The sequence below is a fragment of the Pongo pygmaeus genome, chromosome 8 (genome assembly GCF_028885625.2).
Source record: "Pongo pygmaeus isolate AG05252 chromosome 8, NHGRI_mPonPyg2-v2.0_pri, whole genome shotgun sequence".
Lineage (NCBI taxonomy): Eukaryota > Metazoa > Chordata > Mammalia > Primates > Hominidae > Pongo > Pongo pygmaeus.
Window position 1 is genome coordinate 93,848,957 of NC_072381.2, and position 22,418 is coordinate 93,871,374.

The 22,418-nt window shown below is 34.5% G+C and overlaps 1 protein-coding gene across 2 annotated transcripts in view; it reads left to right on the forward strand.

Annotated features, from left to right (window-relative positions):
• The first annotated feature begins 1,829 nt into the window (after positions 1 to 1,829).
• The window catches only part of LIPK (lipase family member K), a 49,090-nt gene continuing 28,501 nt past the window's right edge, over positions 1,830 to 22,418 (forward strand). For both annotated transcript variants that reach the window (XR_008491948.2, XM_054435662.2), the window contains exons 1-2: positions 1,830 to 1,919; positions 20,230 to 20,345. Coding sequence is in view for 1 of the 2 variants with exons in the window: in XM_054435662.2 (XP_054291637.1) it covers positions 20,241 to 20,345 (105 nt within the window). In the remaining variant the exon portion in view is untranslated. The remainder of the gene's footprint in view (positions 1,920 to 20,229; positions 20,346 to 22,418) is intronic.

Genomic DNA, 22,418 nt, shown 5'->3' on the forward strand with positions numbered 1-22,418 from the left:
ACAAGCCGGGCCTGCTTTATAGATGTGTGAAATATGCAACTCTAGAGGATTAGAAGGCATGGTTAGAAGGCCCTCACACTTAGACACTTTGCTGTCACCATCGTTAAATTATTATTCATAAGAAGTCCCATATTTAAAATTTGGCACTGGGCCCCATAAATTATGGAGACAATCCAGTTCACAGGCATAATGTACAGTAAGAAAAGTAGGAAACAATGAGATTTATAATAAAATAATATATGAAAGTCTCATATATGTTATATACTTTACAGTGATATGGTCACTCTTTAGGATAAACTGGAGATTGAATGAAAATGGGGATCAGGGACAAAGGTCAAAATAAATTAAATAAAATTTATAAAAGAATAAACAAAGCAGTAAAGGGCCCTTACATGGATGAATAACCCATTCAGGGTAAAAGTGCACCAAACTACAATGATTTGGATGGATTTCCTGTGGGTAGGAATGCATTGCAGAAAATGTTTGGCAAAATAGTTTAAGATCAACTATGTAATAACTGAAAATTCCATCGTTTCTTTTCTTTTTTTTTCCCCAAGAATATCTGTGTTTTCTAGCATAGAAATGTCTGTATTTGCTAGCATAGACTAGATTCCAGCAGTTTGTATATTGCCAAAACATGAACTATCTTTCCAGTTGTTATGCTTTACTTCAGAGACTCAAATTGACATGCCAGTAGAATGTACTACATTGTAAGTGGAATTATACATTAAAAATATAGGAATATAAAACGTTTCTAATAAATCAAGTAAATCTGTAAATAATTTTAATTAAGTGGTTGAAACTATTATAGTAATGGAAGCAAAGCCAATTCCAACTACAATTTCCAATCAAACTGACTCTAATGGAACCTAATTAGTAACTGACACAATCCAAAGAAACTTGAAGGTATTTAAACTAACCTCATGCCACTAAGTCCTACCTGACTAAAATGCACGTTCTGATACAAGTGTGTTTGCAATTCTTTCCTATGCTCTGCGTGTACATAGACATGTCTGAACCAATGATGAAAATTCAGGAACTAATTCAGGAATACTCTTCCTCTTCAGATGACTTTGAAAGCATGGAAAATATTTTGAGATCATTTTAGAAATTTGGTTGTTTTAATTTACCCAAACTGGACTTGTAATTACCCTTGTAATTTTCCATAATATAAATGCCCGCTACTGAAAATAGAACTCTATGCAGTTCTGGAATTCCAGATTATCTGATTTCAAACTTTCATGGAGTGCAGACACAAGACTGCTTACATGTCAAGAAAGAGATTGGTTGGAGAGCAGAAAAAAAAAAAAAAAAGCCAGTTTTGTTTTTGTTTATTTGCCTTTAGCTAGCTAGAGATCTTGAAAGAATTGGATATACTATTTCCTGCCAATTCTAATGCCCAATTTACATACCAAGGTAAAAGAAATTTAGAAAAGCCAAAGCAATAATTGGGAATGTGGTAGCATTAGAAGTGTTGCAGCTGGATGAGGCAGGAGGATGTGGCATTTTACAGAGATGCTCATATGACTGGGGTCATTTCATCCACGCTTTGTGGAAATTATTTTCTAAGTAGAGAGTCTATTATTTTCTCAGTAGAGAGTCTCAGATTCTGCTGAGAATCTTCCAATTCATCTGACCCTTGAGGCATGGAACATGAGGATTGGCTTGGCAGGAGTGAGAATTTTAGTTTCAATCACACTCTTTCATCACTGGCTAAGAACTCACCTAACAAGTTTACCTTAGCATCTGTCATATGTGAAACCATGATTAATCTGCTTCCAGTTGAGAAATTTCTAGTTGCGCCATCTTCTGAGCTGTTTAGAACAGAGCATGTTCCACTGACAGTTGCCTCTGGAAGGATCTGGAATGCACCTGAAGCTCCCAGGACTTGAAGACAGACCTCCAAAGACTTGGATCAGGTAATGACTTTTCACCTATTTGCAGAGCCTGGATCATAGTGTATTAGTGAGACATGGGAAACCTTCAGAGGGACAGAACTTTACATATTGATGATGAATATTGTATTTTAATTCTATCAGGTTAAGCAAGATACAGCAAGAGTATAATGTGACAACTTCAGATGGAGAGTCTTCTAGGCATGTTAAGACAAGTTTTCCCTTTCAGAAAGCTGCAGCATCTAGAAAGCAGACATCACTATATTTGAACCTCAGTGAGAGGAGGTATCACAAGTCTAAACCTGGAAAAATCTAGCAATAGATATTTGTTATGAACCTCTCTTTTAAGTGTTGTATCTAGGGGTTTGGGAAACAATGTTTGGATAATGTTTTCAAAACCATTTACCATTTTTTAGAAAGCTCTTTATGTTCTCATTCCAATGGCCTTGAGTATGAATATTCTTTTTTATGATCAGGGTCATCTGCAGGGGAAGATGAAGCAAAGTGACTGTCAAGAGTGACACAATTGCTTATGAAATCAATCATTTGTGGAGGACACACCATTCTTTTTCTGCTGCTTTGTAATAAACGGTTTCATTGGGAGAGGAGTGAAAATGTGGTTCACATTAATGTAGATGATATTTAAGAGTAACATGCTCCTGTCACCCTTTTAATTGCAGACCTGATTGGAAGCTAGAAACATGAAGATGAGTCAATTGGATGGACTAATATCCCCTCTAGACATACAGAGAATAAATAATTATTCTTTAATTCTATGTGTCAAAGCCAAACTGTTATTTTTTGTTTGTTTTTACAAAACAGTTATCCTTTGTTTTCTTTTTCTAGAAATAAGAAAGCAGTTTTTACCAGGCTTTCTTCATGTCTGAAAACAGAAACCAACTCAAATATATAGCACCTTGGCATACTTAGCACTTCAGGCTGTAAATATGAGAGTATGGAACTGAATTTTGGAATAACAATATGAAGTTAAAGTGCCATTTTACTCTAAAATGACTTGTTTTCATATTCCTTCACTGGCCTATCCTGTCTCTCCTTTACTTTGTAAGGACATTGAGGGAAAAATTATTTCCTTCACTGCTCTTCCTTTGTGGTTTATTTTATTTAATTTTTGCCTTTAATTTGAAGCAACAACCTTTCAGAGCCTATTTTGCCAGGCAGGACAAGTGCTTTGTCCTTCATATTATAGAAGACATGTGAAATATAATGCTCTTTAAATGTTTGTTATTCATTTTTTTCTGCCTTGGCATTTTATTTCCCATTCATCCCAAGACTCTTGTTCTTTTCTGTTTGCGTCTAGGCTTAGAGCACAGAGCTACTGGCCTCTTAGCCTATTTGAAAATTCCATCAAAGTTGCCTAGTCTTTCTTCCTGATTCAAATGTGCTAGGTGTTTAATTCTCAAATCTACAATTTTTAGGACTGGATATCATATTGTGTAAAGATTTCATTTCATTCACTTGTTAATAGTCTCCTCAGTCTTCCTGATTCATTGTCTTTCACCCTGTGGGTGGGGGAAAAACAGGGAAGCAATTTAAATCTAGTTTCTGACTAACCTGACCACTAATAGTTGTGAGTCACTGTGTTTTGGTAAGAGGTTAAAAGTATTAGAGCTTTATGAAGGATGCTGAGGTAGGAGCAAGACAGATCCTAAATCTCTGTAAACACCCAGTGGGTTTTTAGATTTAAAATGTCAAATAAAAAGGAAAAATGTGGCAGATGCCAAAACATTCTAATTGATAAACAACAGTCTTCTGGCAAACCCAGTCATTTGTATGGCTGCCAAGAATCTTTTAATAAACAAAAACTATGGGATACTGCTGAAACGATTATTACAAGATGGAAGTACTAAAACTTCTGAACTTTGCCCCTAAGAAAACATCTAGGACATTTACTCAGAGGTCATTGAGTTTAAATTTATACGTAATTATTTCTAAATGTCATAACCTTTGCTACTATTATAAGGATAATTCAAGCTAATAAATTCATCAAGAAAAATACATAACCAATAAGTAAATTAGTGGAAGAGGGAAAATGTTTATTCCTAGTGACCAAATATAACCATTATCATTTTGGAGTAATTCTTCTAGTCTTTTGAAGACCATACTTTTTTGTTTATTTGTTTTAGAAGTTTAAAAACAATAAAAATTTAAAAATATGTAACAGTTGCTTAAATATTATTTTTGCATCTATAGCCCCAAAGTTTGCAAAACTCTGTGACTGCAAATTTTTAGGTTGGCATATAAAATTTGTGTCATATTTTTAAATCATTGCTAAGGATGCACTTTATGGCACATTGTAAATATTAATAGTTTAAAATTAAATTGTTACACAATTTTCAAAATGAATCCAATAGAATAATGATTTGATGCCTAATATCATCCATTTAAAAATTCCCTTATTTAATGAATTTAAAGTTTTACATGTTTTATTTTTCTCCTTCTATTCATATTCTCATTCCAGTCATTTCTACAGATGTTTTACATATTCCTACAAATATATTTTAATATAACATATTTGTGTTATTATTTCTTTTATTGATCAGTAGATTATTCTCTGCAACTAAAAGGTCCATATACATTAAAACTTAAATTGTTTTCATTTCTTTTGACCATAAGGTTGCATTTTTTAAAAAGTTTTTAATGATGTGTGATTTTAATTTTTATTTGTATATAATTGTCCAAAGGATCATAACACATTAAAAGTTTAATGAAAAATGATTAAGCATTAGGAGTAAAACTTTATTGGTGATGCTTTTCTTAATGATGTAGATAGATCTTTTCCTTTTAATTTCTGCATCCATTGATGATTATTATTTATTGACAGAATGAAACAAAATTCATCATCAATTCTTTTTCATTTTTTGAATAGATGTGAGTGCTGAGAAACCATGTTTACATAATGCCACAATTTTTTGAGCTCTTTATGAAGCTCTGTGTCACAAATCACATAGTGATGCATCATCAAAAATTATTTTATTTTATTTTTATTATACTTTAAGTTCTGGGATACATGTGCAGAACGTGTAGGTTTGTTACATAGGTATACATGTGCCACAGTGGTTTGCTGCACCTATCAACCCGTCATCCACATTAGGTATTTCTCCTAATGCTATCCCTCTCCCTGTCCCCCACCCCCCGACAGGCCCCAGTGTGTGATGTTCCCCTCCCTGTGTTCTCATTGTTCAACTCTCACCTATGAGTGAGAACATGCAGTGTTTGGATTTTTGTTCCTGTTAGTCGGCTGAGAATGATGGCTTCCAGCCAAGACAAAAAAATTATTTTTTATGATCTATCTACTAACCACTCAAGTGCATCCTCTTTCTATTTTTTTTTAAAGCAAAGAATTGGAAACTGACTTGCAGAGGTTAAATGCCCTTGGAAAGGGATTGCTATTTTATTAAGGTCAGTTCCTTTCCCAGTACCAATGTCAATATTGTCAATTATTCTCTTGTTAGGGAGTCTCAGCCATTTATACAGCCTAGAACAATTCACATCGTAAGATTCAGGAAAGGAGAGGGTTGGGCTTTTCCTTTGCAAAGTTAGAAAAGGAGACCCTGCTTCAAACCAGAAATTCTCAGGCCAAATTAGTATTACAAAAGAGTGTAGATGAGAGTCAAAGGTCTAGAATTTCATTCTTTTAAAACTACGTATGTGCCTATGTATTTCTTGAAAATTATTGTATGCTCTATAGACTATTGGTATATACAATTCTTTTGCCCAAAAATTTTTTCCTCTATTTAACATAATGTTATGAGTATGCTTTCATGTTTTTATATAGTCTTTAAAATAATTTAATGGATTTATCTACAAGATTAAATTAATATATTATAGTTTATTTTAAAATCCTCTTGTAATTGAAAACATTTTTAATTTTTATTACAAATAACAAGAATTAAAGCAATCTTGTATAAAAAGATCCCTCTCCAAGTTGAGAATTTATCTTTTTAGCATGTATTTATTGAGTGGAACTACTGGGATATAAAATGTGGATGTTCTTTAAAATTCCTAGTAATTACAGCAATATGTCACATAAATTTTACTAGTTTACACCAGCACTAGTAAATGTTGAAAACACCTGCTTTGCAACAGTTTCCAGTTTCCTTTTAATTGTGGTATAATTACATTCAGTAAAATGCACAGATCTTAATTGTACAGTTTGATGAATCTTAGCAATTACCCCAGTCAAAATTTGCCCTAGAACCAAGCAAACACTATTGTGATTTTTATTCCTATGAATTAGTTTTATCTGTTCTTGACCTTTACAGAAATTCAACTATAGAGTATGCACTCCTTTGCGCTTTTTTCACTCGGCATAACGTTTGTGATATTTATCCAGGCTGTTGAATGTGTCGATGAGTAGCAAGCATTCGATTGCATAAATATAACATGATTATGTGTCCATTCTACTACTAATGGACATTTGTATTATTTCCAATAATTTGCTATTTGTGAATAAATCTTCAGCGAACAATCTTGCAAACCAATATTTTCTTTTATTTTAAGCAACTACCTAAAGGCGGAATTGCTATCTCACAGGATTTTCCGAAACTGTTAGAGTTTCTGAGAGTCACTGTGATATTATCAACTATAAATATATATCCCATCAGCAATATATGGAAAGGTCCAGTAGCTCCTCATCTTCCCCAACATTTGGTGAAGTTGCTGTTAGCTAGTCTAGTGAGTATGCAGTAGTATCTCACTAGGGTTTAACTTTGCATTTCTTTCTGATGACTAACAATGTTGAACATCTTTTCTTGTGTTTATTGGCCGTCCATCTATTCTCTTTTGTTTACTGTCTGTCCAAGTATTTTGTCCATTTTTTAAATTTAATTCTTTTGTTGTTATTTATTTCTGGAGTTCTTGAAATTTCCTAGAGTCCTTTATCAAATATCTATTGCAAATATTTTCCTTTTGTCTGTGAATTGCCTTTTTCTTTTATTATTGCATATATTTTAATGTGAATAATGTGATGTTTTGCTATACATATATGTAGTGAAACGGTTACTATAGTCAAACAAATTAACATATCAATCATCTTACCTAGTTACCGTTTGTGTGTGTGGCAAGAGCGCTTAAAATCTACTCTTTTAGCCAAAATTCCAAGTACAGTACAATAAACTATAGCCCTCAAGTTGTACATTAGCTGTTTTCTTTTCTTCTCTTTTCCGTTGCTTTTTGAGACAGTCTCACTCTATCACTCAGGCTGGAGTGCAGTGGCACAATCTCGGCTCACTGCAACCTTCACCTCCTGGGTTCAAGTGATTATCATATCTCAGCCTCCTATGAGTAGCTGGGATTACAAGTGTGCACCAACGTGCCTGCTTAATTTTTGAATTTTTAGTAGAGATGGGGTTTAACCATGTTGGCCAGGTGGGTCTCGAGCTCCTGGCCTCAAGTGATCCACCCACCTCGGCTTCCCAAAGTACTGGGATTACAAGAGTGAGCCACCGTGTCCGGCCTATTTTTTTAATGATGTTTTTGAAGATCAGAAGTTTTTTATTTTAATAATTTTTTAATCTTTTTTTGTTTATGGTTAGTTGTCTACCCCAAATTTGTAAAGATATTATTCTTTGTTATCTTCTAACAACTTTGTACTTAAGTTTTTAGTTTTAGATTTGCAATCTGAGGTATATTTTTGTATCTGGTTTGGGAAATGTATCAAGGTTATTTTTTTCAAAATTGATTTCCAATTGTTCCTACAGGAATAATTGTTGAAAATACTTTCTCATTGAACTACATTGAAACCCATGTCAAAAATTATTAAACAACATATAATTTAATCTATTGAGTCTCTTGATATATAAACAAAGTATATCTCTCTATGTATTTGGATTTGTTTTGTAATTTTCAGTGTAAAGATTTTACAGATCTTCTGCTCAATTTATCTCTCATTATTTTGATCTTTGTTAGCATAACAAGTGTAGTGCAACGATGACTCTGAACTCTCTCAGTTGAAATCATATTTTACCACTTTTTAATAGATAAGAATTTTACAATGTTTTAGTAATTTTTTTTAGCTAAAAAGAACTAAAACTAGCTATGACAGCAACAATAAAAATGACTGGCTTCATTTACCTACTTATTATTCATGCACTTATTCAGCAAATCCATATTGTGGACCTACCATAATATGGACCTAACATTCACATGTTAATGGCCTAAATTCTCATAAATGCTGAATAGATAAGGTGTCTATTGTAAATATAGTACTGCTCCCTCCCATATTCTTTGTGAAAGTCATATCCCTGTTCCAGATAATGTTTTTTTTTTTTTTTCTTAATTCCAGGCTCCATACTCTGAATCATCTGAGCCACTTCTCATTAACACATACCATCAGCTTAGCCTAATTATAGCTTTTGCAGGGATTTATCTGTGCTGATGTATCTGTACTGTTTCCATTTACTTTTCTGCTTATTTTCTTCAGAGAGAACAATCCTATTTAAAATGAAAATGCTAGTGTGATTCTTACTGCTACCAAGGGAAGAAGAGAGAGAAAAAGAAAGCTTTGAAATAGTGCATTGCAATAGTCCGTAATTTCTTTCTCTTGAATAAAGAGTTTTATTTTGTTTTTAACCAGAGGGCCAGGTATAAGGAAACTGAAAGAAAAGATGACCAACTTCTTTTGAACAAGATTTTCAGCCTGTAACTCTATATTAGCTTTAGGTTACTGGCCATGAAATGTATGCATCCTGGTAGTCATTTAAAGAAATGAAATACATGGGATACTCCATCATCACACAGGAGACACAGTATAGAGAGGTGGTTACATCTGTAGACTCTTGGATCAAACCAATCAGATACAAATCTCGCCATAGCAATTTCTAGCTATGTGAATTTAGCTAACTTACTTACCCTCTCTTTGCATGAGTTCCACTTTCTGTACAACAAACCAACAAAAAGAGGATAATAGAGATAATAATAGTAGCACCTACAAATAGAGTTGTTTGTAAATTAAAGTAATTCATACAAATCACTTTTTAAAGTCACTGGCATATAGTTATTTCTAATTGTTATTATATGTGATAGATACCAAAAATTATAGCTGTTATTGCCCTAACTGTATTTTGATTTTTTATTATAAGTATTACCATAATAGTGTTATTTCTGGTGACTAGAAAAAAAGAGGGATAAACTTTCAAAGCAAGAAAATAGAGTTCTGAAAGAAGCATAGTTTTATGAACTATCTACTTTACCAGCATAAGAAAAAACAATTGCTTTTTAAATATTAGTTTTGTATCTTAATACTTTTCTCTGTATTCATCTATTAGATATAGTGGGTTTTGTGCAGACTAGTTATGATTTTCTATATGCATCACCACACCATGTAAAAATAAATTTAGGCTGGGCGCCATGGCTCATACCTGTAATCCCAGCACTTTGGGAGGCCAAGGTGGGCGGACTACCTGAGGTCAGGAGTTTGAAACCAGCCTGGCCAACATGGTGAAACCCCATCTCTACTAAAAATACACAAATTAGCCGGGTAAAGTGGTGGGCACCTGTAATCCCAGCTACTTGGGGGGCAGAGGCAGGAGAATCACTTGAACCCAGGAGAGGCTCACTGCAGAGGTTGCAGTGAGCCGAGATCATGCCATTGCACTCCAGCCTGGGTGTCAGAGCAAGACTCTGTCTCAAAAAAATAAAAATAAAAATAAAAATAAAATAAAATAAAATAAAAACTATAAAATAAAATAAATATATTTAGTGTCGTTTCTACTTTCCCATCTTTTTTGTTGTTGTTGTTTTCTCTTATGATTTATTTTATTTAATAGCACCTCCAGTATCATGGTAAATGGAGGTGATAAGAAAGACATGCTTTCTCTGTTTCATTCTTAAGGTGAAAGTATTCAATATGTTAGCATTAATTATAATTGTACCTGGAGGATATTTTATAGAATTCCTTCATCTGATTGAGACATTTCCTTTTCATTTCTATTTTCCTAAAAATTTTTTATTATAAATTGGTGTTGAGTTTTGTCAAATGTACTTCCCAATTTTAAAACTGATAATTTTTAACTATTTGCTACTTTGATTAATTTCCATATTATTCTAATAAACTTGGCTCCAATTTATCCATCAGAACACTAAGAATGTTTGTCAGGAAGGGTTGTATGCTAACAACTTCAGGGACACATGAACAACTTCAGTGTTACAGCTCTGTAAAATCGTTGATGAGTGTAATAATTTCTGCCTCATATTAGATAGGATGCTCACCAATGAAACTATGTGGGTCTGGAATTGTTGTGCATGCACATGGAAATATTTTATAAAACAAATTCAACTTTTAAAGTAGATATAGAAATGTTCTTTTTCTTCTGGAAATGGTTTTTTAAGTTGTGTTTTTCAAGGAATTTGTCTAGTTAATATAATTTATCAAATTTATTTGCAGTTTTCAGAATATTCTCTTATTTTATTGTTTGTGTTGTTAATGATATGTACTATTTTATTTCTGATATTGGCACATATTGTAGCTCTATTTTTTCCTTGATTAGTTTTGTTAGAGTTACGTGATTTTTATTAATTTTTTCCAATGATCAACTTTTGGCTTTATTAATTTTCTCTAATATTTTTATTTATTTTATTATTTCCTCTTTATTATTCCTCTCCTCCTACTACTTTGATATTCATTTGATTCTCTTTTTCTAACTTTTTATGGTAGAAACTCAGATAATTGATTATAAACTTTTTTCTAACATTGGCAGTTAAATCACTAAATTTATTTCTAAGCAGTACTTTGGCTGTATCTCAAATTTTGATATGTCATGTTTTATTATCATTTACTTGCAAATATCTTCTAATTTCCCTTTTTATTGCTTCAGTTTCTATGGGTTCTTTAGGCATGTTCTGCAAATGTCAATTATAACAAATTTGTTAATAGTGCTGTTCAGGTTTTCTATATTTCTATATTATTTCTGTCTAATTTTTCTGCCAATTATTGAAAGACATATGTTGAAACATACAGCTATGAAACTGAATAATTCCCTATATCTCTATCAGTTTGATCTTCTCATATTCTGAAGTTCTATTATTAGATGCCTACATATTTAGGGTTGTTTTATCTTCCTGATGAATTGACTTTTGTCTTCCAGATGAATTAACATTATGAAATATCTCGCTTTGACTCTGATAATGTTCATTGTCTTGAAGCCTACTTTGTCTGTTATAAATTTGACAGCTTTCTTATTCTTACTGCTTGTATGGTATACTTATTTATTTCTTTTACTTTCAACTTATTTTCCTTTATATTTAAAGTGTGCTTTTGTTGAAAGTACATAGTTGGGCCCTGCTTTTATATATATATATATATAGTCTGACAATATTTGCCTTTTTTTAGAGTATTTTCTGTATTAGCAATTAATGTAATTTTTGGTACAGTTTTGTTTAAATCTGCCATTCTGACCTTTCGCTATTTTTTTTCCACTTGTCCTCTTTCTTCCTTTTCTTTTTCTCTTTTCTTTCTTTCTCTTTCTCTTTTCTTTTCTTTCCTTTCTTTCTCTCTCTCTCTCTTTTTCTCCTTCCTTCCTTCCTGCCTTCCTTCCTTCCTTGCCTGCTTTCTGCCTTATTCTAGGATAATAAAATATTAGCATTCTGTCATGATTCCTCTATTGAGTTTTTAAAATATGCCTATCTCAAGATTGCAAATTTGTACCCTTTTGTCTGATGCCTGAAAACAATTGGCTTGTATATTTGATCTAGTGAGAGAACTAGTCTTGTATGAGTTACACCATCATATTTGGAAGTGGAAGTTTTTCATTATGGATTCTCAAATGGATATTTAATATGATAAAATGATTTTGTAAAAATTAATCTTTTGGCAACATACATAATGATTCGACTCATAAAAACTCAAAAATGAAAAACCAGGCAGGAGACCAGTGTAATGATATAAGGTATTAGGAATTAGATACTAGACTAGATAGGTAATAGTAATAATTGAAAACTTTTTTAAAAGAATGACAAAGAGATAATTGAGCAAAGTTTTGAAAAGGAGTTTGAAAAAATTTGAAAGAACATCACTATTTAGTAAGAGATTGGCAATAGAGTTTGAGGAAATCAGAGAATTTAGGAAAACTTCTTTTTTTTTTTTTTTTTTTTTTTGAGACAGAGTCTCACTCTGTCGCTCAGGTGGGAGTGCAGTGGCCTGATCTCGGCTCACTGCAACCTCTGCCTCCCGGGTTCAAGTGATTCTCCTGCCTCAGCCTCCCGAGTAGCTGGAACTACAGGCGTGTGCCACCACAACTGGCTAATTTTTGTATTTTCAGTAGAGACAGGTTTCACCATGTTAGCCAGGCTGGTCTGGAACTCCTGGCCTCAGGTGATCCACGCGCCTCGGCCTCCCAAAGTGCTGGGATTATAGGCATGAGCAACTGAGCCTGGCCAGAATATAGGAAAATTTCAGTTTCCAGCTTTCAAGATTGGGAGGATACAGATTCTGGAATTGAAATAAAAGAGGAATTGAAAAAGAAAAAGAGAATAATTCTATTTGGGGGCATATTGGATTAAAGATTGCAAAAAGAAATCAAAGTGGAAGTATCCTGAAGGCTTGAGGGAATATGGAATTAGAGGTTCACATGTGGGATGTATGGATTTGGATTTTTTTTTCTCACCTAGGGAATATATGAAAGTATGTGATTAGTGAGAGATACTTGAGAGAATGAGTATGGGGAGAAAGAAAGAGTGAGCAGTGGACAGATGATAAGATGCTGTTGGATCAAGGAGAATGGGGAAAGAGACCAGTGCATGTAGCTAGCAAAGGGTGGAGATGGGAGTCAGAACACCAGAGGTAAAGAAGAGGATGGGTGACTAGGAGACAGCAGGAGAGATCCCACATGTTTGATTCTAGGATTTGTCTGTTTTGTCATCTAGTTCATTTAAATTGTAAACATAGGGACGAGCTCTCAAATCATCTGCTAAACACCTGGTCGTGAATACCAGATTCCTTTGGAATGTCTCTCTGCTCCCTTCTAGATCTTTTCATTCAAGTGATAGCAAAGGAAAGGTTCGTCTTGGTTCTTGACTTTGCTTGAGTTATTTTAGAAACATAGCAGAAGGCATTCACCTTCTACTCTTCGGTTTTTCTGTAAAGAAGATGCATCCTGCCTTATATTCCTGTATTTTCTATTTTTTTATGATTTAGTTGTGCTGTATTTAGCATTATTTCTTTGGAACTTTGCAACAACCTCATGAGGAAGGTGGCATGGGCATTTTTAAGGTCCATGTGTTTTCCCAGATAGGAAAAGAAAGGCCCACACTATAGGTCTTCTGTTTTCAGACCCTTTTTCTAGAATTATTTCACTAACTCCCAGTAACTCTCCTAATTCTGCATTGTGACAGAGAATAGGATAATAAACTTTTCCTCCTCAGCACACAGTTGGGAAATAATGTTGTACCATCTGATCTACAGACAAAAATAAGCTGAATGCACAACTGCCATAAAATTTCTGCTAATATCTCATCTGGAAATATATAGAAATATGTTACTCAAGACCAGCCATTCCATTGTTTACCAACAACTGAACGTGCAATAATTGCTCAAACATAGCTTATTAAGATAAGGAGTGAAAAAACATCACTCAGGTTGCCTAAACTTGTATTATTTAATGTGTTTTTTTTTCTGATTTATTTCTTCCCCACTCTCTTTTTCTTTGCCTTCCTGGCTCCTTTCTTCAACTTTTCTCATTTTCTGTCTCTCTCTTTTGGGGCAGGAAATAGGCTCTTTCAGTTTTTGGTTTAGCCTGCTTAAGATCATACAGGTAATATCGATTCATTATAAATATGGACCTCTTATCCTTTTGTCCAAATAATGATCTGTTATATCATTGCTTTCTTCCTCCCATGCATTCTCCATTCCCACATTTCTTTTCCATATCTTTCTGAGCTCACTAATCAAGAAAAGATGAAACAAAAAACGTATGCCATAACTGATGACAGGCAAGATATGGTTTCACGTCTTTCACTAATATTATGCTTGGCTTCCTTCTATATATATACACACACATTATTTAGAAAATTTTATATATATAGATGTATATATATAGAAGGAAGACAAGTATAATATAGGATGAAAATTATATATATATACTTTAGAAAATTATATATATATATATAAATTTTTATCCCATTTGTCACGTCTTCTTTGGGCTGTGAGAATGTCACACATTTTGCTTACATTTTATTGTGCATGTTGACATCAGCTTTGTTTTGTGTCTTTTATTTATTTACCAGGTAACCTACATATACAAGATATTTTCTATTTTCATTTTTCTGGGCCCTATCCTATTTTTTACTTTGTCACTCATAAGAATTTTATACTCAAATTTTTTAAGACAAAATTGTTCCTCTCTTGTAATCTTCCAATGAGTTACACTGTTCCCAAACTATTTTCATAAGGGGGACTAAGACCCAGTGAAAAGAAATTGAGTAAAACAGATATTGTTCAAATTCTAAATTGACATTTACATTTGCTAGTGATGGAAAAATAATGATTATAATGATTAAGCATATAGATGCTCAGTCCATGGTATATAAATTATAGATTAAATAGGTAAAGTACTCTATATAGTGAAAAATGAAAATTATTATAGAATTAATAAGTAAACAGAAATTCTTGACTGCTCTTATTCTATTTGAGAAGTGTTGGTACAAAACATGTTGTTGTTTTTCATAAGTCAATTGGAATAATTGTGCCATATTCAGTATGAGCAAAACTAGAGACACAAAAGATTTAAAAAGTTATAAAAATGAAGTATTTGTATTTATAATATAAAGTATAATATGTGGTTCTTGTCCTTAAGAAGCTTATGAACTAATTGAAGAACCAAGACATACATCTGAAATAATCACAGAAATAGAAGACATGGTATAACAATAGCTACCATTTACTGAGAGTCAAGCATTGTTAGATGTTTTACAGACATTATTTATCATCTTATTTATCACATCTTTATCATCTTAAGCCAACCCTACACATAGGCGTTATTATCCTCACCATACAGATAAGAAAATTAAGTTTCGGAGAAGTTTAATTGCCTAGCAATCACACAACTAATAATAAAAACAGTGATAGCCAATATTTAGGAAGTGTCTACAATGTGCGGCTTCACTGGGAAGCTAGTGATGGAGTTGAGACACAGGAGCAGTGGCTCATAGCCAGTTTTGCTCCCTGCAGTTGAAGCTCTTGACAGCTGCATTCTCATGGCTGCCATATCTTCTGAAGGACAGAGTTAGAATTTTAACTCAGAATTCTCCACAAAGCATTCAGGGATTCATCATTAGCTTTATTTTACCATTGATCAAACTGAAATTCATCTGTAGAAACTGACCCCTTTGCATTTTCTAAACTTAAGAGTTTCCCAAACTTAGAGCTTAGAGTTTTCTGTGGGGTCTTTGTACCTGCACACTCTGGCCAGTTCTCACCTCCATTTACGAATATAGTGAAGAATTAGGGTGGGGACTGGTTGAGAATGCTCTCCAAGCATTGCCGTAAGTTGTTATTAAGTGTTTGCTTGATGAGCCTGATAGTTCCTATTATGGGGCAATAAGAAAAATGGAATTAAGGTCTCTATTACTTCTGATATTCTTTTGTTGAGAAATTGCTATCCTTGATTTCACTATCAATGTATTTGTCAGTGCAAAATGCATTACTTATGAGAGCTGCCTACATATAGTCCACATGCATTTGATATACAATATATAAACCCAATATAAAATCAAACATGCATCAAGGCAATATTCTCTTGAAAGTCTCATATTTCCTACTGACTGAAGTAGCTGGAGGGGTTAGGGGCAGGGAGCGGACAGAAAGCAACTATTGGAGAAGGGAGATTTTTGAGCATGGGAAGAGGGTCTTGCAAGTAATGTGCCTTTTTCCAATCAAATTCCAACCAAATTTGAGTAAAACTAGCAGCTGTCTCCACAATCATGTAGAGCATCTGCCTGAGGAAACTTTTGAAAGAGATGTTTCCAATTTTTGCCCACTTATTTTAGCCTTTCCTTCATTATATAGATTTTTTTGGTATAGTAAATAGAGAAAGAAATATTAAATCAGCATTTAATAACTCATGGGCACAAAGAGGGGAACGACAGACACTGGGGCCTACTTGAGGGTGGAGGGTGGGAGGAGGAAGAGGATCAGAAAAAGTAACTATTTGGTACTGGGTTTAGTACCTGGGCAATGAAATAATCTGTGCAACGAACCTCCATGACACAAGTTTATGTATATAACAAACCTGCACATCTACCCCTGAATCCAAAATAAAAGTTTAAAAAAAGACTGCCGAAAAGTAGGTTAAATAAAGCTAAATAGAGTCTTGATTGCAGGACTATAGTGAACCTTAATTATAAACTAAGACTCTCCAAATAAGTGATGTTTATAGCATTTATATAAGTGTATCCATATACGTGTGTGTATGTGTGTGTGTAGTCTGAATATCCAAGCAAGTTTTATGCACACACACACACACAGTCTATAAGTCTCCAAGGAAGTCGTATATATAATATGTACACATACATACATAGTTGAACATATATTTGCCCATGGCCTCTTTATACAAATAGCATTTTATGGGAGTCATAAAATGCCATGACTCCCATAGCATTTTGTAGGACAGCAATGTGAAAAGCTGATTTACAGTGATAAATCAATAAAATCTATTATAGATTATATCTATAATAAAATATACAATAAATATAATCTATTGTGATTTAATCTGAGTACTTGCAACCAAGGGTCTCATCTTTAAAAGCTGAGAATCCCCTGGAATTTATCATGTCTGCTTTTTTCTTAGTCTAAAATCCTTATATGCATTAGCATATCCTTAGTCTAATATCCTTATATTTCTTAGTCTAATATCTTTATATTTCTTAGTCTAATATCCTTATATGCATTAGCATATAAGGATATATGAAACAGGATAAAAGGATATATGATATTATATAGAATATAAGGATATATGAACCAGCAGAATGTCGATGTGGGACACATGAGAAGGCAATATTCATCAGGGAGCAGTCACAGAAACAGGTCAAAGAAATAAAAAAACTCAGAGTATTATTAAGAGAGATTCCTGAACCAAGCACCCTTACCCAACAATTATAGTTAATGCTATAAAGCTTGGATAGGCAAAGCAGGTAAGAACATCCCTCATAAGAGGTGCTGGAAGACAGGCTGTTTAGATTGGACTTGACACTCCTTCCTAAATGGAACACGTACAGACTTCTCTTGCTACAGTGTGTCATCATTCTATATCCAGATCCATATAACACAGGGGAACGAAACAAAGGCAGCTGATGGGCTGTATGTCATGGTTACAAAAGGCAATCTGTCATGGCTAGTATATCGTTGTGCCATCCCTTGGGGCTGGCTCCCAGCTCTTCCTATAAGCAGCACATTGTGCTAGCTCACAGCCCTCTTCCCCTGCAACATTAGAACACCCACAGGCTTAGCCATTTCAGAAGAGAGCTGGATCTGCTCCAACACAAGGGCTTCCGGTTTACTTACTGGTGATTGTGATTCAGAGGCCTCAAAATGCCAGCCACTCAGCAGAAATGAGAACATGTTAACTGTCAAAGCCTTGAGAGAGAAGACCAATTTTTACACATTTCCCTACTACTTTGCCATAAAATATAATCCTGAGGTAAGGATCTGATCAACATTCGAAGCTTACTCTCAGTGAGGAATGATGAAGTGGAATAAAATCAAACCAGTGAAGCAATATGTAATATAAAATATTGAGTCAATTTGGCATAGTTATTAAGATTAAATAACACGGCCAGGTGCAGTGGCTCACTCCTGTAATCCCAGCACTTTGGGAAGCCAAGGTGGGTGGATCGCCAGGAGTCAGCAGTTCGAGACCAGCCTGCCCAAAATGGTGAAACCCCATCTCTACTAAAACTACAAAAAATTAGGTGTGGCGGCACGCGCCTGTAATCCCAGCTATTCCAGAGGCTGGGGCAGGAGAATCCCTTGAACCCAGAAGACGGATGTTGTAGTGAGCCAAGCTTGCGCCATTATACTCCAGCCTGGGCAGCAAGAGCGAAACTCCATCTCAGAAAAAAAAAAAAAAAAAAAAAAAAGATTAAATAACGTATTCATGTACTCCTTCATCCCTCCATTTTATTGGCATTTATAAAAACCTCCATGCTAGGTCTCAGATAAACAGAAACGAGAATGAAACAGTTTATCTTCTGAAAGAATCCAACTAGTCTGGCTGTTTTTTAAACTTTAGAATGCATATGAACCACTTGTAATGATGGTTTAAAATGCAGATTCCTGGGCCAAGCTCCCCCCCTCCCCAATAGATTCTCCTTCAGCTAGGCGGTAGTGAGGTCTAAGAGTTTTCAGTGTCAGGTCTAAGAGTCTTCAGTGTTTTTCATGGTGATTATGATGCCTGTGGTCTATGGGCCATACTTAGAAAAACACTAATTAGACACACAGAAGCTAGGGGGCCCCCGTAAAACTAGTCTGAATGGACTGAGTGGTTAAGAGCATAGTCTTCATGTGCATTTCCTAGAGTCAGGCAACCCGAGTTCAGATTCTGCCTCCATGACCATCTGTTTGATGTTGGGCAAATTACTCGACTTTGTAAGACACTGTTTTATTTTAAATAAAATGAGGACAATATTTCCCATCCTTTTTAAATTTTTTTTTCTTTTCTTTTCTTTCTTTCTTTCTTTTTTCTTTTTTTTTTTTTTTTTTTGACAGGGTTTCACGCTGTCACTGAGGCTGGCGTTCAGTGATGGTGCTATCACAGCTCACTGGAGTCTCAAACTCTTGGGCCCAGGTGATCCTCTCACCTCAGCCCCATGAGTAGCTGGGACTACAGGTGCATGCCACCATGGCTGGCTAAATTTTTGTATTTTTTTTTTAGAAACAGGGTTTTCTGTGTTGCCCAGGCTGGTCTCGTACTCCTGGACTGAAGTGATCAGCCCGCCTCAGCCTTCCAAAGTGCTGGGATTACAGGCATGAGCCACCATGCGCAGCCCAATATTTCCTACCCTTTAGAATTATTTTGAGAATAAAATGAAATAATATATGTCTGGCACATTATTTGGTACATAATAGGTGCTCAATACATAGTTATAATAGCAATTATGATAGCAATAATAATTATTGCCTCTGAAGGTGATATTATTGCTGCCATAGAGTTGCACCAGAATTAAGCTATATTAATCTGTATTAATTTATATGTCAATATATTATATTACTATACAATAACAAAACAGATTAGCAGGGAGGGTGTATTTTCTAACATAATTTGAAGATCTGTATTTTATAAGTAACTGTAAAAGGAAGCCCTCCTGAAAAATGTTCCCCTTGGTTGTTTTTGCAAAGTTGTTCTTTGCTTTAAACTTAAGTAGTTTCAAAGACAAATGAGAAATACTCATTATCTTTTTCTCTCCACAATGTTCACAATTTTAAAAAAAGTTTAAATAATAATGTCTTTCCTATGATAAAGTAATACTGGATATAGAAAATTTAGAAAGTGTGAAAAACACTTTAAAAATGAGAAAATAATCATCCAAATATTCACCATCTAGATATAACTATAATTAAAATTTGATGTTTAGGCTTTTTTTTTCTATTATGGTTTGTGTCATCATTGAACTTAAAATATATGCACAATTTGAAGTCTGTTTTTCCCTATGTATTATGTAGTAGGAATTTTCACATATCACACATAAGCATAATATTTGATGACTGAATAATTCCATTTTTGCTCACCCATAATTTAGGTCACCAGTCTCTTACTTCGGGAAATTTTACTGTCTTAAGATATATAATAAGAAATAATTTTATACCCAGTGTTTATATATACATCATTTTTCTTTTAGATAGATTCCTGAAAACAAAATTACTGGGTGAAAGTTATGAATACTTTTAAATTTACAAGACATGTTAACAAATTTTTTTCATAAAGGTTTTGCCAACGATTAACTCCACCATCAGAAAAAAGTACCAACCAATCTAATAACTAGAGATACTAAACGTGCTTTGATTAATTTATTGGCCATTATATTTCTTTTCTACACATTATCTATTCCCTCTTTTGTCCAGTTATCTACTGGAAACTTGATTGATTGGTTTCTCTGTTCCTTTCCATTCATTCCCTCCTTTCTTCTTTCCTTGTGTCTTTTCTTTTCTTACTAAAAAGTCATTTTAGATTTTTCATGGAATGAATGTTGTATAATTCAGTATTCTAAGCACAGCCTAGAAGTATGTTTCTGCTCTCTCTCATAGCAGTGTTATAAAAAGATTACACCAAATTTCACTTCGTAGAATTTATCTTTGGTGACAAATATATTAAATTTCCTTTCCTAGGCAGATCCCAAATGTGGCAGCTTTTAGCAGCAGCATGCTGGATGCTTCTTCTTGGATCTATGTATGGTTATGATAAGAAAGGAAACAATGCAAACCCTGAAGCTAATATGAATATTGTAAGTCATTTATTAAGAAAAAAATGCCAAAATAAGGAATTATTCATATTTCAGCATTTTAGATACAACTGGTGTGCCTTCTTAGTTTTCAACAATTCCTCCAGTGACTAAGTCTGTGCTTCCTCTCCTGTTTCTTGATATGGCTAACTAATCAAAGAATTAAAAGATCTGACCCAAGTTGGGGCAGTAATAGTCCATCTCCTGGTGGTTTGAACTACCATCCAGTGGTGGCTTCCTAAGCAGAAGTTTCATGACTTAATACGGATGATCTCTATAGAGTATCTTTGAGTTTTCCCCGGGGTTTTTGATAGAGCAGTTTCTTTGATTTTGTAAACTATCCCAATACACTTTTTTGGTTTAGTAAGCCAGTGTTGGTTTCTGTTGTTTATTAGCAAAGTATTTTAACATTCAGGAATTCATATCAGAAGTGGAATGGAATAGTGTTAGGCAAAGAAAAAAAGGCCAAATGACAAATATCTACTACAGAACTCATTCAGATAATATACTCCATTCTCCTATATAAACGGTGCACAATTGCTGTCCTGTACCATACCCAAGTTGTATTAGAACCATAAAAAGAATGAAACTGACAAAGTTTTTTTTCATTAGTATCCCTTCTTGTTCCTCTCTCCAAAGTATCCAGCAAGTACCCTTGATCTCCTACCACACTGTTGAACTCACATAATTTTTCTCTCTCTAGTATGAGGGATTTTTAGCTTTTAATCCTTCTATAATGATAATAAGAACAATCATCTATAAAACACTTATGTTAGGCATTGTTCTACACATATTACCTATAATCCTCACAATGTCTCAGTCTGTCTCCAAAGCCTGGGCTCTTTGCCACTGCTCTGTGTAGCCCACAATTTATACATGCATCTCTGTGTCTGACTTGGGAAAATGCATAATCCTTTGATAAAGGCATAAGCTTTGGAGTTAAACTTACTTTGGTATTAATCTTTTTATCTCTTCCTAGTATATAACCTTGGATAAGTTGTTAATCTATCAGAACATCAGTTTTCTCAACTGTAAATGGTACAATTCCATCTCAAAGGCCTCTTATAAGGTTAATGAGACAAGGAATGTAAACCTCTATGCAGAAGATAACCAATACTCACTAATTCCCCTCTTCTTTGTATATCTGCAGGTGGGGTATCTTCTCTGACCCCTGTAGGCTCACTCGCTGTTCTTTAACACCTTTCTCTCTGCCCAAGAGGCTGAACTGTAAAGACAGGTCAACAAGCTCCTTGACTTTTGGTTTTCAGTTCAATTCAGCCAATGCAAATTGTGAGCAGGAGATGGAAAGAAATAGGCCAGTAAGGTTTGATTTTTTATTGCCCTGGCTTCCTCCCTGTGAAGTCAACTTAGACAAGCTGTCTTCTTCAATTTGGTTATCTCAGCTTAACTTTCTCCTTCTGGCTTCTAGTAATTGCTTCCTCCCCTCCTCTTTCAAGTCTGTTTGGTAATAGATCACTTGTTATTAGCCACAGGGTACTCCACAATTCCCTGTGGTTTCCCTCATTAGATGACCATATAACTTTTCATCAAAACAAACTACGGTGCTTTAATAATACCAGGCCAGCAGGCAAAACCAGAGTGTCCTGAGCAAACAAGAATGTAGGGTCACCCCACCAAGACTTACTTATGCCTCTTTATGTAACTCCTAGAAATCCCTTTTAATTATCCTCATAGGAATATTACATGCTGTCACGGCACATAGAGTGATAAACAGTAGATGCAATTTAAAGTACTACATTGTGGCCAGGCATGGAGGCTCACACCTATAATCCTAGCATTTTGGGAAGCCAAGGCAGGGGAATGAATGCCTTGAGCTGAGGAGTTTAAGACCAGTCTGGGCAACATGGTGAAACCCCATCTCTACAAAAACCTACAAAAAATTAAGCTGGGCGTTTGGGCAGGTGCCTGTAGTTCCAGCTACTTGGAAGACTGAGGTGGGAGGATCGCTTGATCCCAGGAGGCGAAGGCTGCCGTGAGCCGAGATCACACCACTGCACTCCAGCCTGGGGAACAGAGTGAGACCGGTCTCAAACAAACAAACAGACAAATAAAATG